Below are 13,090 nucleotides of genomic sequence, written 5' to 3'. Positions count from 1 at the left end.
CAGAGCTCGTCCGCAGCAGGTGATCAAAAGAGGAGGGATCCTCCCTCGAACACGCCTTCTTGGTGCCAGGTGTTGCATGCCTCCCCTGCCCAGTTAGAGGGCAGCACTGCAGGCTGCTTCAGGTAACTGCTCACTGTAGTTCAGCAGTTCAAATCTCATCACCGGCTCAAGGTGGACTCAGCCGTCCATCCTTCTGAGGTGGGTCAAATGAGGACCTGGATTGCACTAGGCCAGGGGTAGGCAAAGTTGGCTCTTCTGTGACTTGTGGACTTCAACTCCCAGAATTCCTGAGCCAATCATGCTAGCTCAGGAATTCTGGGAGTTGAAGTCCACATGTCACGGAAGAGCCAACTTTGCCTGCCCCTGCACTAGGTTTTTGCTATCTTCCTTCCTTCCTTCCTTCCTTCCTTCCTTCCATCCTTCCTTCCTTCTGCCCACTGTCAGGAGTTCAATTCTTGACCCATCCTTCCATCCTTCTGAAATGGGTAAAATGAGATTGTTGGGGGCAATTCTGTTGGAGGCAAGAGGCTGATTCTGCAGACCGCATAGAGAGGGCTGTAATGCACTAAATGCTAGTGCTTTTTTGCACTAGGCCAGGGATAGGCAAAGTTGGCTCTTCTGTGACTTGTGGACTTCAACTCCCAGACTTCCTGAGCCAATCATGCTCATTCAGGAATTCTGGGAGTTGAAGTCCACATGTCATAGAAGAGCCAACTTTGCCTACCCCTGCACTAGGCTATTGCTATCTACTTTCTTTCTTTCCTTCTTTCCTTCTTTCCTTCTTTCCTTCTTTCCTTCTTTCCTTCTTTCCTTCTTTCCTTCTTTCCTTCTTTCCTTCTTTCCTTCTTTCCTTCTTTCCTTCTTTCCTTCTTTCCTTCTTTCCTTCCTTCCGCCCACTGCCAGGAGTTCAATTCTTGACTCATCCTTCCAGCCTTCTGAAATGGGTAAAATGAGGACCCAGATTGTTGGGGACAAGAGGCTGATTCTGTAAACCACTTAGAGAGAGACTTTAAGAGCACTATGGTATATAAATCTAAAGGCTATTGCTATTGCCCACCCCCCAGGCCTGCACACACACAAACACACACACAGACCTCAACCCCAGGCAAAAAAGGGGGGTGGGCTCTGAGAAAAGCAGCTGGATTTATTTTTCAGCTGCTTCCTGGCGGCCCAAAAGTATTCAAGTTGATTTGCCCAATGCGTTCAGCTTTGACGGCAAGGGAAGCCCGGAGCAATTCCCCTGGAGAAGGAGAGGTGACTTCTAGTGCTGCTGAATATGGGCTCAGAGCAGAAGAGAGAAAGAGAACTTGGGTGCACAGCCTGAGGCCTGGCTGGTTCTTTACTTGGAGGGCTCGAAAAGCTAGAATGCTGGGCTGCTTCTGAGCAAAGGAAAGCTCTGGCCCCCATCAGCCACTGCAGCTTCGGAACGGGTCCAAAGACGGGCTACAAAAATGTTGGAAGGTCTTAAGCATCAAACTGACCAGGAAAGACTTCAGGGACTCCATGTGTATAGTCTGGAGCAGTGTTTCCCAATCTTGGCAACTTGAAGATATTTGGACTTCAACTCCCAGAATTCCCCAGCCAGCGAATGCTGGCTGGGGAATTCTGGGAGTTGAAGTCCAAATATCTTCAAGTTGCCAAGGTTGGGAAACACTGGTCTGGAGGACAGAAGGAAAAGGGGGCACATGATCAAAACATTTAAATACGTGAAAGAGTTAAATAAGGTTCAGGAGGGAAGTGTTTTTAATAGGAAAGCGAACACAAGAACAAGAGAGCACAATCTGAGGTTACTTGGGGGAAAGATCAGAGGCAACGTGAGAAAATATTATTTGACTGAAAGAGTAGGAGATGCTTGGAACAAACTTCTAGCAGACGTGGTTGGTAAATCCACAGGAACTGAATGTAAACCTGCTTCGGATAAACATAGATCCATGTTAAGATAAAATACAGGAAATAGAATAAGGGCAGACTAGATGGACCAGGAGGTCTTTTTCTGCCGTCAACCTTCTATGTTTCTATAATACATCATATGGCGACGTGATGCCGTGAGTTTGTCACCCGTGGTCTAGAACAGTGTTTCCCAACCTTGGCAACTTGAAGAGATTTGGACTTCAACTCCCAGAATTCCCCAGCCAGTGAATACTGGCTGGGGAATTCTGGGAGTTGCAGTCCAGATCTCTTCAAGTTGCCAAGGTTGGGAAACACTGGAAGAATACTAGAAGAATACTCTGTTTGGTAGAATTAAAAAGTCTTTCAAGCAAAACATAAGACGGAAGGGACCTTGCAGTCATGTAGTCCAACCCCCTGCCCAAGCAGGAGACCCTACATCCACCTCTAGCTTAGCCTCCCCTCCACCACCACACCCCCTATGTTAGAGGCAAGGAAGTGCTCGCATCCTCTGCAACAGCCACTTTGCTGCTTCCCTGGCAGAGGGAAGAGGGGCCCCTTCTGTCAGGCTCTGCTGCAGCCGGTTGAGTAACAGCATTATCTGGCTGGCATGTTCCCAAACGGAGCCAATGGGGTGGCTTGTATCTCCACGGGCAGAGTCTCAACTGGCTGGAAACGGCTTTGCTTAACTGAGGCAAGACCAGCCGAAGCTGTCTGGGATTTGCTGCGCCTGGCAAGCCCACCCACCCACCCCTCCCCAACACCCCCCCCTCCCCTCCAACGCCAGTTTATCCATCTGAGAAATTCCTTTCGCAACTTCATTCTGGTCCCCTCGGAGCAGCTGAGAAGTTCATCCATGCAGGGTGGCTGGGCAGAAGTCTTGCCTCCTGAAACCATGCCCCTCCCTCCTGGATGGGGGGTGGGAGGAGGAGGAGGAGGAGGCAGCCCTGTGCTTGGCAACGAAGAGCCAGGAATGGAACCACTTGCCATTCCGCCTCCATCGCATATGGCACAAGTTTAATTCCACCGAGCTCGCTTCTGCCAATCAGCTCCTTCTGCAGGGTATATAAAGAGAGACCAAGAGTGGGTATGAAACGGCTAATTCTGTGACAAGGGACCCAGCCACAGAGCGCCGGGGTGGGTGGGTGAGTGGGGAGTAGCAGCGCAGAAGCCTCTTCGGGCTGCAGAAGGAGACAGCCATTTCTCCATCCTTCCCATCACGAAGAAGACAGCGCTTCTGGCCCGGCCCTCTTCGGATCAGGCCTTTTCCCCTGCAATCAGCGGCTACAATCCGCTCGGCCTCTTCGTTTCGGCTCTGTGGGAATAATTGAATAAGAAGGACGTGCAGAATTGCCAAGGGTTCTCTGTCATTTGCACACATTGCAATTTCCTTTGAGGCTCATCCTGCTCCTGCTGGGTGCGACCTGGAGTTGTGCAAGAACAACAACAGTAAATAAAATCCTATGACCCTAACAAACCCAATTATAAACCCTGCCCCCCCCCAAAAAAATACCCAATCTAACAAACATTTATGACCTATAAAGCCCTACCTGACATCGGACCAGAATACCTCCGAGACCGCTTTTTGCCACTTGAATCCCAGCGGCCGATTAGATCCCACAGAGTTGGCCTTCTCCGGGTCCTGTCGACTAAACAATGTTGTTTGGCAGGACTCAGGGAAACTCCCTGGCTGCGAACCAACCACAACACTTACCGGTTGGTGTTATTCCCTCTGCCTTTGCAAGGTTTCTCCCACTCAGCCAAATGAGGCGTCCTGTAAACAGACAATGAAAGGGATTTGGGAATCTTGAACTGGGTTTTAACTGTATGCGCAGCAAGGCTTCCCTTCCGCTCTGAGGCTGTTGGCTTGGACCTCTGATCCAACGCAGCCTTGGCTGAAGCCGGTCTCTTGGCCGAGGAGCATATTGTAAGTTGCTCGCCGTAGCAAACCGACTCTTTGCTGCCCTCCTGATGGTGCTCTTCCCTGGCTGGGTTCGAACTCTCAGCCTAGCCCTTCCCTCCCCCTGAGGCGCGTGTCTCCTTCCGGTCAGGCCTGAAAAGAAGGCCAGTCTACTATTCTTGGTCCCCTCTTGGATCTTTCCTCCACGGCTTATCAAGCCTTTGGATCCACCATCTGTCTTTCATCTCGGAAAGGAAGGAAGCCAAACACCACTGCCAGGATATTAACATTTCTGCTGCCGCCAGATTCACTGCGCCGCCTCTCTCCCGCTTGCCAGAGAGGGTTTGGCTGGAGGAGGCTGGGGAAGATAAACAGCCATTGTGCATTCTCCGTTTTTGCTTTGGACCGGCTGTTTCATTAAGCCGAAGCCTTCAGGGCCGGAGGCTGCCAATTCCTTCGCCTTCGCGGTGTTAATGAAAAAGAGATTCCGCGAGTAGATCGTTATTCTTTGAATGGGGTGGCAGCATTTGCACTTAATTGCTTCGATGCTGTCGACTCGTAGATATTTCCTCCGCGGTAAGGAAGGCTCAGCTTCTTATCTCTTGCTGCGGGTGGAGGGCCTGCTTAGATGGGGCTCCTTTGAGGAGGCAGGGGCTCTCTCCCTCCCCCGCCCCCCATGAAAAAATATTAAAGCTCCAATCTTGGTTCACAGAATTCCTGTCTTCTTTTGACTTTGCCTGAACAAGTCAACCACTTGTGTACAGTGATACCTCGTCTTACAAACCCCTCATCATAAAACTTTTCGAGATACAAACCCAGGGTTTAAGATTTTTTTGCCTCTTCTTCCAAACTATTTTCACCTTACAAACCCAAGCTGCCGCCACTAGGATGCCCCACCTCTGGACTTCTGTTGCCAGCAACAAAGCACCCGTTTTTGCACTGCTGGGATTCCCCTGAGGCTCCCCTCCATGGGAAACACCACCTCTGGACTTCCGTGTTTTTGCGATGCTGCAGGGGAATCCCAGCAGCGCAAAAACAGGCGCTTCGCTGGCAACGGAAGTCCGGAGGTGGGGTTTCCCAGCAAGGGGAGCCTCAGCCAAATCGCTGCATCACAAAAATACGGAAGTCCGGAGGTGGGGTTTCCCATGGAGGGGAGCCTCAGGGGAATTCCAGCAGCACAAAAACGGGTGCTTCGGCTGGTAAAAGGGGTGAGTTTTGGGCTTGCACTCATTAATCACATTCCCATTGATTCCTATGGGAAACATTGTTTCATCTTACAAACTTTTTACCTTACAAACCTCGTCCTGGAACCAATTAAGTTCGTAAGATGAGGTATCACTGTACTTTAGTCCGCACTATAAGCTGCAATGAGGATGTATTCTACAGCAAAATTGGACTTACAAGGGGGTGGACAAAAAAATGGAAACACCTTGAAAAATCATCAAAATATCTTTTAATATGGTGTTGGTCCACCTTTTGTGGCAAATACAGCCTCAATTCTCCGAGGTATTGATTCATACGAATTGGGAATTGTTTCCAAAGGAATTTTAGCCCATTCTTCAGTTAAAGCACCCTCCAGTTCTTTTAGAGACGATGGTGGTGGAAATCGTCTTCTTACTTGAATCTCTAAAATTGACCACACAAACACACACCTCAGCCCCAGGGAAAAAAGGAGGTGGGCTCTGAGAAAAGCAGCCAGGTTTATTTTTCAGCTGCTTCTTGGTGAAATGTCAGGCTAGCTCAGGAATTCTGGGAGTTGAAGTCCACATATCATAGAAGAGGCAACTTAGCCTACTCTTGGATTGGGGGAATCGATCGAGAGGGACCACACATGTTCCTCAGGGTCACATGCGCCCCCTGGCATCAATTCTCCCCCCCCCAGGAGGACACACCCCACTATTGAGAAGCACTGGTTTAGCAACAGAAATTCTGGTCCCGATTACTGGTGCTACCCAGGCACTACCTGTATTAGAGTAGCCCCCTTGCCTATGTAATTTTGTGCATGATATGACTGTGTGTAGGTATTTTATTTATTGGGGTTTTTTTTCTTTTTAGACTTTTTAATGTAAAACTGTTATTTTAGATTTTAATTATTAGATTTGTTAACATGTATTGTTTTTATCACTGTTGTGAGCCGCCCCAAGTCTACGGAGAGGGGCGGCATACAAATCTAATTAATAATAATAATAATAATAATAATAATAATAATAATAACAACAACAACAACAATAATTTATTAGACTTGTATGCCACCCCTCTCCGAAGACTCGGAGCGGCTCACAACAAAAGACAAAGCACAAATCTAATTTTAAAAACAATTATTAAAAAAACCATTATAAAATAGTGATATCATCCAATTAAAACCATACGTAAAATGAAACAGCTAAGGATCAGTTATGTCCCCCAAGCCTGGCGGCATAGGTGGGTTTTCAGTAATTTGCGAAAGGCAAGGAGGGTGGGGGCAGTCCTGATCTCCGGGGAGAGTTGATTCGGAGGGCTGGGGCCGCCACAGAGAAGGCTCTTCTCCTGGGGCCCGCCAGATGACAATGTTTTGTCGACGGGACCCGGAGAAGGCCAACTCTGTGGGACCTGATTGGTCGCTGGGATTCGTGCGGCAGAAGGCGGTATTAAACATCTCTTTTGAACTGAACTGCTATCTGTTTTGGGCTCCCTCTGAGGGATGAGAGAGGGAAAGGAGAGAGGGATTATTTTACTGAAAGAGTAGTAGATCCTTGGAACAAACTTCCAGCAGACGTGGTTGATAAATCCACAGGCACTGAATTTAAACATGCCTGGGATAAACATAGATCCATCCTAAGATGAAATACAGGAAATAGTATAAGGGCAGACTAGATGGACCATGAGGTCTTTTTCTGCCGTCAGTCTTCTATGTTTCTATGAAAGAGAGGGGGAGAGCAGGGGGAGGGACAGATCGCAGGATTGTGTTGTAGGAAAATAAGCAATGTAGGGATTGAGGATGATAGTTATTAACCTGGTGCTCTCACTCTGGAAGATGAGAGATGAACCGTGTTCTCTTTCTTTTCCCAAGCTCATGACCAAGCACCCAGCCAAGCGGTTGGGCTGTGGCCCGGAAGGAGAACGGGATATTAAGGAGCACGCCTTTTTCCGATATATCGATTGGGACAAACTCGAGGCGAAAGAAATCCAGCCTCCCTTCAAGCCCAAAGCTGTAAGTCCCTTTCTTCCCTTTCTCAGTTTCTCTTTTATAGTCCTAGAGCAGAATGCTTCTTTCTGGACATTCTTATAAGAAGATATTTTCTTTCTCAGACAAGGGATAAATGTTGTTCAGGATTAAGAACTTATTTGGAGGAACGCAAGGTTTACGCATGACAATTCCACTATGCAATTCCCTTGCTTCCTTGAAAGAAGTACATGGCAATTCAAAATTATTGTTTTTAGTTGTAATTTTTCTGGGTTATGCTGTTTATAATCAGTTTGTGCAATCTTCTTGCACGGGCTATAATCTACTGCTTCTTCTGCCTCTTTCCACAATCTGTACTTTGATGATTTTGTTCCGTTCTGACCTTAATTTGAATGGCTTGCTCTTGGGCAGCCAAAATCAAGCCTTTGTGGGGGTTTTTAAGTTATTATTATTATTATTTTAATGTTCTAATGGTAAGCCATTTCCAGATTTATCTTTTTTATCTTCTGTTTTCTTTTATGTACACTGAGATCCTTTTCTCTATCACACAATACTAGGGGGTCCTCCCTAAAGCTCATAGATAAGAAAGTGAGGACAAATCAAGGGAAATATTTCTCCACCCAGAGGGTCCTTGGTTGATGGAATTCACTTCCAGAAGAGGTCGCGACAGCTGTCAGCCTGGATAGCTTCAAGGCAGGATTAGACAGGTTCATGGATGTCAAGTGTATTGGTGGTTATTGAAACGGAGGTCCATGTGCCACCTCTATGTTGGTTGAGGCAGACAGGATTCCCTTGAGTACCATTTGTTGGGGGTCAGGGGAAAGGGAGGGTCTTGCCTTCTCTTTCTGCTCAAGATCCCCCTGGACAATTGGTGGGCCACTGTGTGACACAGAATGCTGGACTCGATGGGCTTTGGCCTGATTCAGCTTGGCTCTTCTTATGTTCTTATGAGAGCATATGCAAAAATTCCTTGTGCATCCAATCACACTTAGACAATAAAATTCTCTTCTCTTCTATTATCCTCTTTCCCCTAAACCTTTTGAGAAATATTTAAACTTGAATGCCTCCTGACTCTCAAGAACTCTGGGAGGCTAATATTCATCAACCCACATTCCTAGTTCCTTATGACCTCCCTCCCATGTGAACAGAGGTGGGCTGCTAAGGTGGAACGGTGACGTGTGCTCGCCCCCTTTTGAGTGCTAGCGGAGTCCAGCGCAATTCTGCTACTGCACCTGGGCAGGTAGCGAAATCATGCATGGACACGCAGAGGTGCCTGTGGCTCTTGTTGCTAGCGGAGTCCAGCGCAATTCTGCTACTGCACCTGGGCAGGTAGCGAAATCGTGCACGGACACGCAGAGGTGCCTGTGGCTCTTGTTGCTAGCGGAGTCCAGTGCAATTCTGCTATTGCACCTGGGCAGGTAGTGAAATAGCGCACCTGTATGTCCGTGCACGATTTCGCTCCCTGCCCAGGTGCAGTGGCAGAATTGCGCTGGACTCCGCTAGCACTCAGAGCCACGGGGGCAAGCACACATCACCATTCCACCCTAGCCACCCTCCTCTGATTGGGGACCCCTGCTTTAGGATGACTAGATGGGGAATGGGAGAAGAGGAGAATTCTTCAGATTTGACAGAAAAACTCCTGGCTAGGAGAAATGGAATGGAAAAGCACTAAGTTCTTCCCAGAAGGAAAAAGACTTGGTGGAAAGTGGTGGAAAAACCATTTTTTAAATTATTATTATTATTTATTAGATTTGTATGCCGCCCCTCTCCGCAGACTCGGGGCGGCTCACAACAATAATAAAACAATGTACAAAGAACAAATCTAATATTTAAAAAATATCTAAAACCCATTACTGTATTTAAAAAAACATACAACACAAGCATACCTTACATAAAACTATATAGTCCTGGGGGAGATGTCTCAATTCCCCCATGCCTGACGGCAGAGGTAGGTTTTAAGGAGTTTGTGAAAGACAAGGAGGGTGGGGGCAATCCTAATCTCTGGGGGGAGCTGGTTCCAGAGGGTCGGGGCCACCACAGAGAAGGCTCTTCCCCTGGGTCCCACCAGACGACATTGTTTAGTCGACGGGACCCAGATAAGGCTAACTCTGTGGAACCTAACCGGTCGTTGGGATTCGTGCGGCAGAAGGCGGTCTCGGAGATTTCTGACTAGGTCAGAAGCAAACAGCCTGTAATGAGACATAGAAGAAAACCATCCCTGTGATGGACAGCATGGCTTCAAAGCTATCACACTGTGTCGAAGGGAGCAAATAGGCAGCAATTAAACTTTAATTTCACTGTAAATATCACTTCCATCTCATGTACAACAGTTTCTGGAATTCTTTTTTTTTTTAAACAACTTTGTAAGATTTTTTTTTTTACAATAAATCTACTGATTTGTGTTGGGATTCGTCCCTGTGCTTGCTTTCAGTAGGAGTGTTATGGAGAGAAACCTGAAATCTCTCCTTGAGCTTTATGAACTTGCCTTCCGACATTCTGTGAGTCCTTTCCCCTGTCCTTTTTCCCCGGAGAAATTGGAGTTTTTATATTCCTTCTACAGTCTTTGCAGCAGCCTCTGCTTACTCAGCAGGAAGCAATAATTCAGCCAAACACAATGAGAAATCAGCCGCTATTCAGGACATTAGCTCTTTGTTGTATGGAGCTGAGCACATGGACTCTCGGAATAGAAGTTTCTCTGGTGACTCCCTTCTGTTTCTTGTCTCTCGCTCCCAGGGAAAATTATGGGATGCATTGAGGGATGGGGGAGGCCAAAGGAGGAAAATGTGTTGTGAAGTTACAGCACAAAGTGTGTCCTTCTTGTGTCCAGTTCAGGAAAGAATTATGAATGACCAGGGTTCATATTGTTATAGAGTGGTACCTCTACCTACAAACGCCTCTACTTATGAACTTTTCTAGATAAGAATTGTGTGTTCAAGATTTTTTTTTTGCCTCTTCTCAATAACTATTTTGCACTTACAAACCTGAGCCTCCGAAACTGTAACCGGAAAAGGCAGGGAGAAGTCTCTGTGGCGCCTCTCTAGGAATCTCTTGGGAGGAAACAGGGCCGGAAAAGGCAGGGAGCAGCCTCCGTGGGGCCTCTCTAGGAATCTCCTGGGAGGAAACAGGGCCGGAAAAGGCAGGGAGAAGCCTCCATGGGGCCTCTCTAGGAATCTCCTGGGAGGAAACAGGGTCCCCACCCTCCCTGGGGTTTCCCCAATTGCATGCATTATTTGCTTTTACGTTGATTCCTATGAGAAAAATAGCTTTTTCTTACAAATTTTTCTACTTAAGAACCTGGTCACGGAACGAATTAAGTTCGTAAGTATACATTTTCATTTTAATCATCAAACTTATGATGACCTGCAAGCTAGATAAGGGGTATGTTTTTGCTATCTGGAAAGTAAGGTTACAAGGCACGTAGCTCTCACGGGGAATGTTCGCGGGGGAAGTTGGTATGACTATCGTGTAGCAGGAAGCCAGCAGAAGTGAACGAGGAATGCCAGTGGTCGGTAGATCATCACCTGGGATTTTGGGGAAGGTTAGAGATGAGCGTCCTCATTCCGTTTCCAGGTGCGAAGTGCATGCTGTTTTACATTAGCTGAATGCGAAGGGCATGAACACTGCTGCGTTGGTTGCCCAACCACGACAGAGTCAGTGCCGCCTGAGAATTTCTTGACCATTTTGTGATTGAAGGCAACGCTTTTCTCAGTTGCAAGCAAAGGGTGGTCCTTTCACGTAAAAATAACAATGTTTATTTTTACGTGAAGACCTCCCTTTGAAGGAGCTGGGGAATCCCTCCCACGAAGAGATTCCGTGGGGCGGAGCCTTGACATCACCAGCAGGTTGCTAAGGACGCCAAGGTGATCACTTCCTGGATTCCATGGAGTCCAGGAAGTGATCACTTTGGCATCCTTAGCAACCTGCCGGTGACGTCAAAGCTCCGAATGCTGAACGCGACCCCAAACTTTGCCCGAAGGTTCAAAATGTTTCGTGTTCGGCATACCGAACACCGCAAAATTCAGTACGGACCCGAATAGTGCGGGTTCGGTTCGCCCGTCACTAACCATGAGGTCTTTTTCGGCCATCGATCTTCTATAATACAACATATGATGACGTGATGACATGAGTTTGTCACCCGTGGTCTTGAAGGATATTCTGATTGGTATAATTAAAAACTCTTTTCAAGCAAAACATAAGCCCATGAGTGGACAAATTCTAGCCAGGTCCGTTGTTGATGGTATATTCTATCAAAGGGAGGTTTCAAGAACCTTTTTTCTAAGGATTTCATGTCCAGTTGCTCTGCAATGTTCTCCATTCTTTACCCCCCCCCCATCCTTTGACTTTTCCTCTTCCATATCTATCTCCTGCATCTTTTTCAGGAGTCCCCAAACTTGGCAACTCATGGACTTCAACTCCCAGAATTCTCTATTATAAAGAATAAACTGGAATTTATAATTTGTAAATATGCTAAAGTTTTTGGTTTAAAATACAGTGGTACCTCATCATACGAACTTAATTGGTTCCAGGAGGAGGTTTGTAAGGTGAAAAGTTCGTAAGATGAAACAATGTTTCCCATAGGAATCAATGTAAAAGCAAATAATGTGTGCAAATCCTTCAGGAAAATCCCAAACTTTAGAAGGGAGGCGAACAGAGGGCAGGGAGGAGCAGCTAAAGGGGGCGGGTGGAAGAAGCAAGGCTAGGCTAAAGGGTGAGTGGGAAGGAAGAAAGGCAAGGGGGGCACCCCTCCCATTTCTTTCTTAAAAAGCCACCGTTTCAGTTCCTTTGCAAGCACGTTGTTCTCTACAAAAATTTTCCTCCCCCAAGCTGCCCCTCCCTCCTCCCTTTTCTTTCGTAAAAAGACACCCTTTCAGTTCCTTTGCAAGCACGTTGTTCTCTACAAAATTTTTCCTCCCCCAAGCTGCCCCTCCCTCCTCCCTTTTCTTTCGTAAAAAGACACCCTTTCAGTTCCTTTGCAAGCACCAAACTTTTTCCTCCCCCAAGCTGCCCCTCCCTCCTCCCTTTTCTTTCTTAAAAGGACACCCTTTCAGTTCCTTTGCAAGCACTTTGTTCTCTGCAAAATGTTTCCTACTCCAAGCAGCCCCTCCCTTTTCTTTCTTCAAAAAAAGGGGGGGAAACCCCCTTCAGCCCAGCAGCAGCTGCTTGGGTTCGTAAGGTGAAAATAGTTCGGAAGAAGAGGCAAAAAAATCTTAAACACCGGATTCGTATCTTGAAAAGTTCGTTAGAAGAGGCGTTCGTAAGATGAGGTACCACTGTATTATAAATCAGTACACCTTCATTTGGTGGAGGGGTTAGAATGAATGGTGTTGGGTGGCGGGAGCACATATCACTGTGCACTGTTTTTGTGTAGTGTGTAAATTTTAATTATTATTAAAATTAATGAAATGTTTTTTTAAAAAGTTGAAGTCCACAAGTCTTAAAGTCGCCAAGACCTCTGGTCTATTTCTCCTTTGGATTCCTTACTCTTTTGCTTTACCCTTCTGTGTTTCTGGAACTAAACCTCAACCAGCTCAATATCTTTAACCACCAATAGTTATTACGCCAACCAAAGCAGGCTAATTTGCAGTTTGGGTGTTAAGGAGGAGACAATGAAAAGAAGGGATCTGTCAGATGTTGGGAAAGATTGGGGTCTACTCCAGACAGGTTGTTCGTGGCCTGGTGGTATTTTTCAACCCCCGGTGAAAATAAATAGTGGCAGGCGTCACTTTTTGGTTTTTCAGACCATCTTTGGCATTGAAAGCAAATTCTGGCCAGTTGAAATAAAACGACAATTTTCAGACCTCAATAATCAGCAGCTGTAAATAAATGCAAGTCAATTTCCCCTCGCTATAAATACTGGAGGTGATTCTTTAGTGAGCCGTAAAAAATAAATCTCCTCCTTCCAGGGGGCTATTCTGGAGCTTGGTGTGGACATTAATGTGGCACTGAGAGTGACAGTTTTATTTCCAGGCATTTCTGCTAATTGTGATATTTATAGGGGACAGAACTCTTTGCTTCTGCTTGAAAATGAGGTAATTTTGCTCCCGAAAGAGAGGTCAGTTTGGAAATGAAGCCGTCTAGAGCCACTTTGCATTGTCCCTAAAGATCCCCCTGCTTCTTCAGCTTAAAAAACATCAACGTTG

The 13,090-nt window shown here is 46.6% G+C and overlaps 1 protein-coding gene across 1 annotated transcript in view; it reads left to right on the top strand.

The window, feature by feature from the left end:
• The window catches only part of PRKCB (protein kinase C beta), a 273,710-nt gene that overhangs the window by 244,194 nt on the left and 16,426 nt on the right, over positions 1-13,090 (top strand). The window contains exon 16 of the mRNA XM_070760867.1: positions 6,837-6,977. Coding sequence (XP_070616968.1) covers positions 6,837-6,977 — 141 coding nt within the window. The remainder of the gene's footprint in view (positions 1-6,836; positions 6,978-13,090) is intronic.

This window comes from Erythrolamprus reginae, chromosome 9, assembly GCF_031021105.1.
Source record: "Erythrolamprus reginae isolate rEryReg1 chromosome 9, rEryReg1.hap1, whole genome shotgun sequence".
Classification (NCBI taxonomy): Eukaryota; Metazoa; Chordata; class Lepidosauria; order Squamata; family Dipsadidae; genus Erythrolamprus; species Erythrolamprus reginae.
The sequence above is the reverse complement of the archived record's forward strand: the minus strand, read 5'-3'. Positions and strand labels throughout refer to the sequence as shown.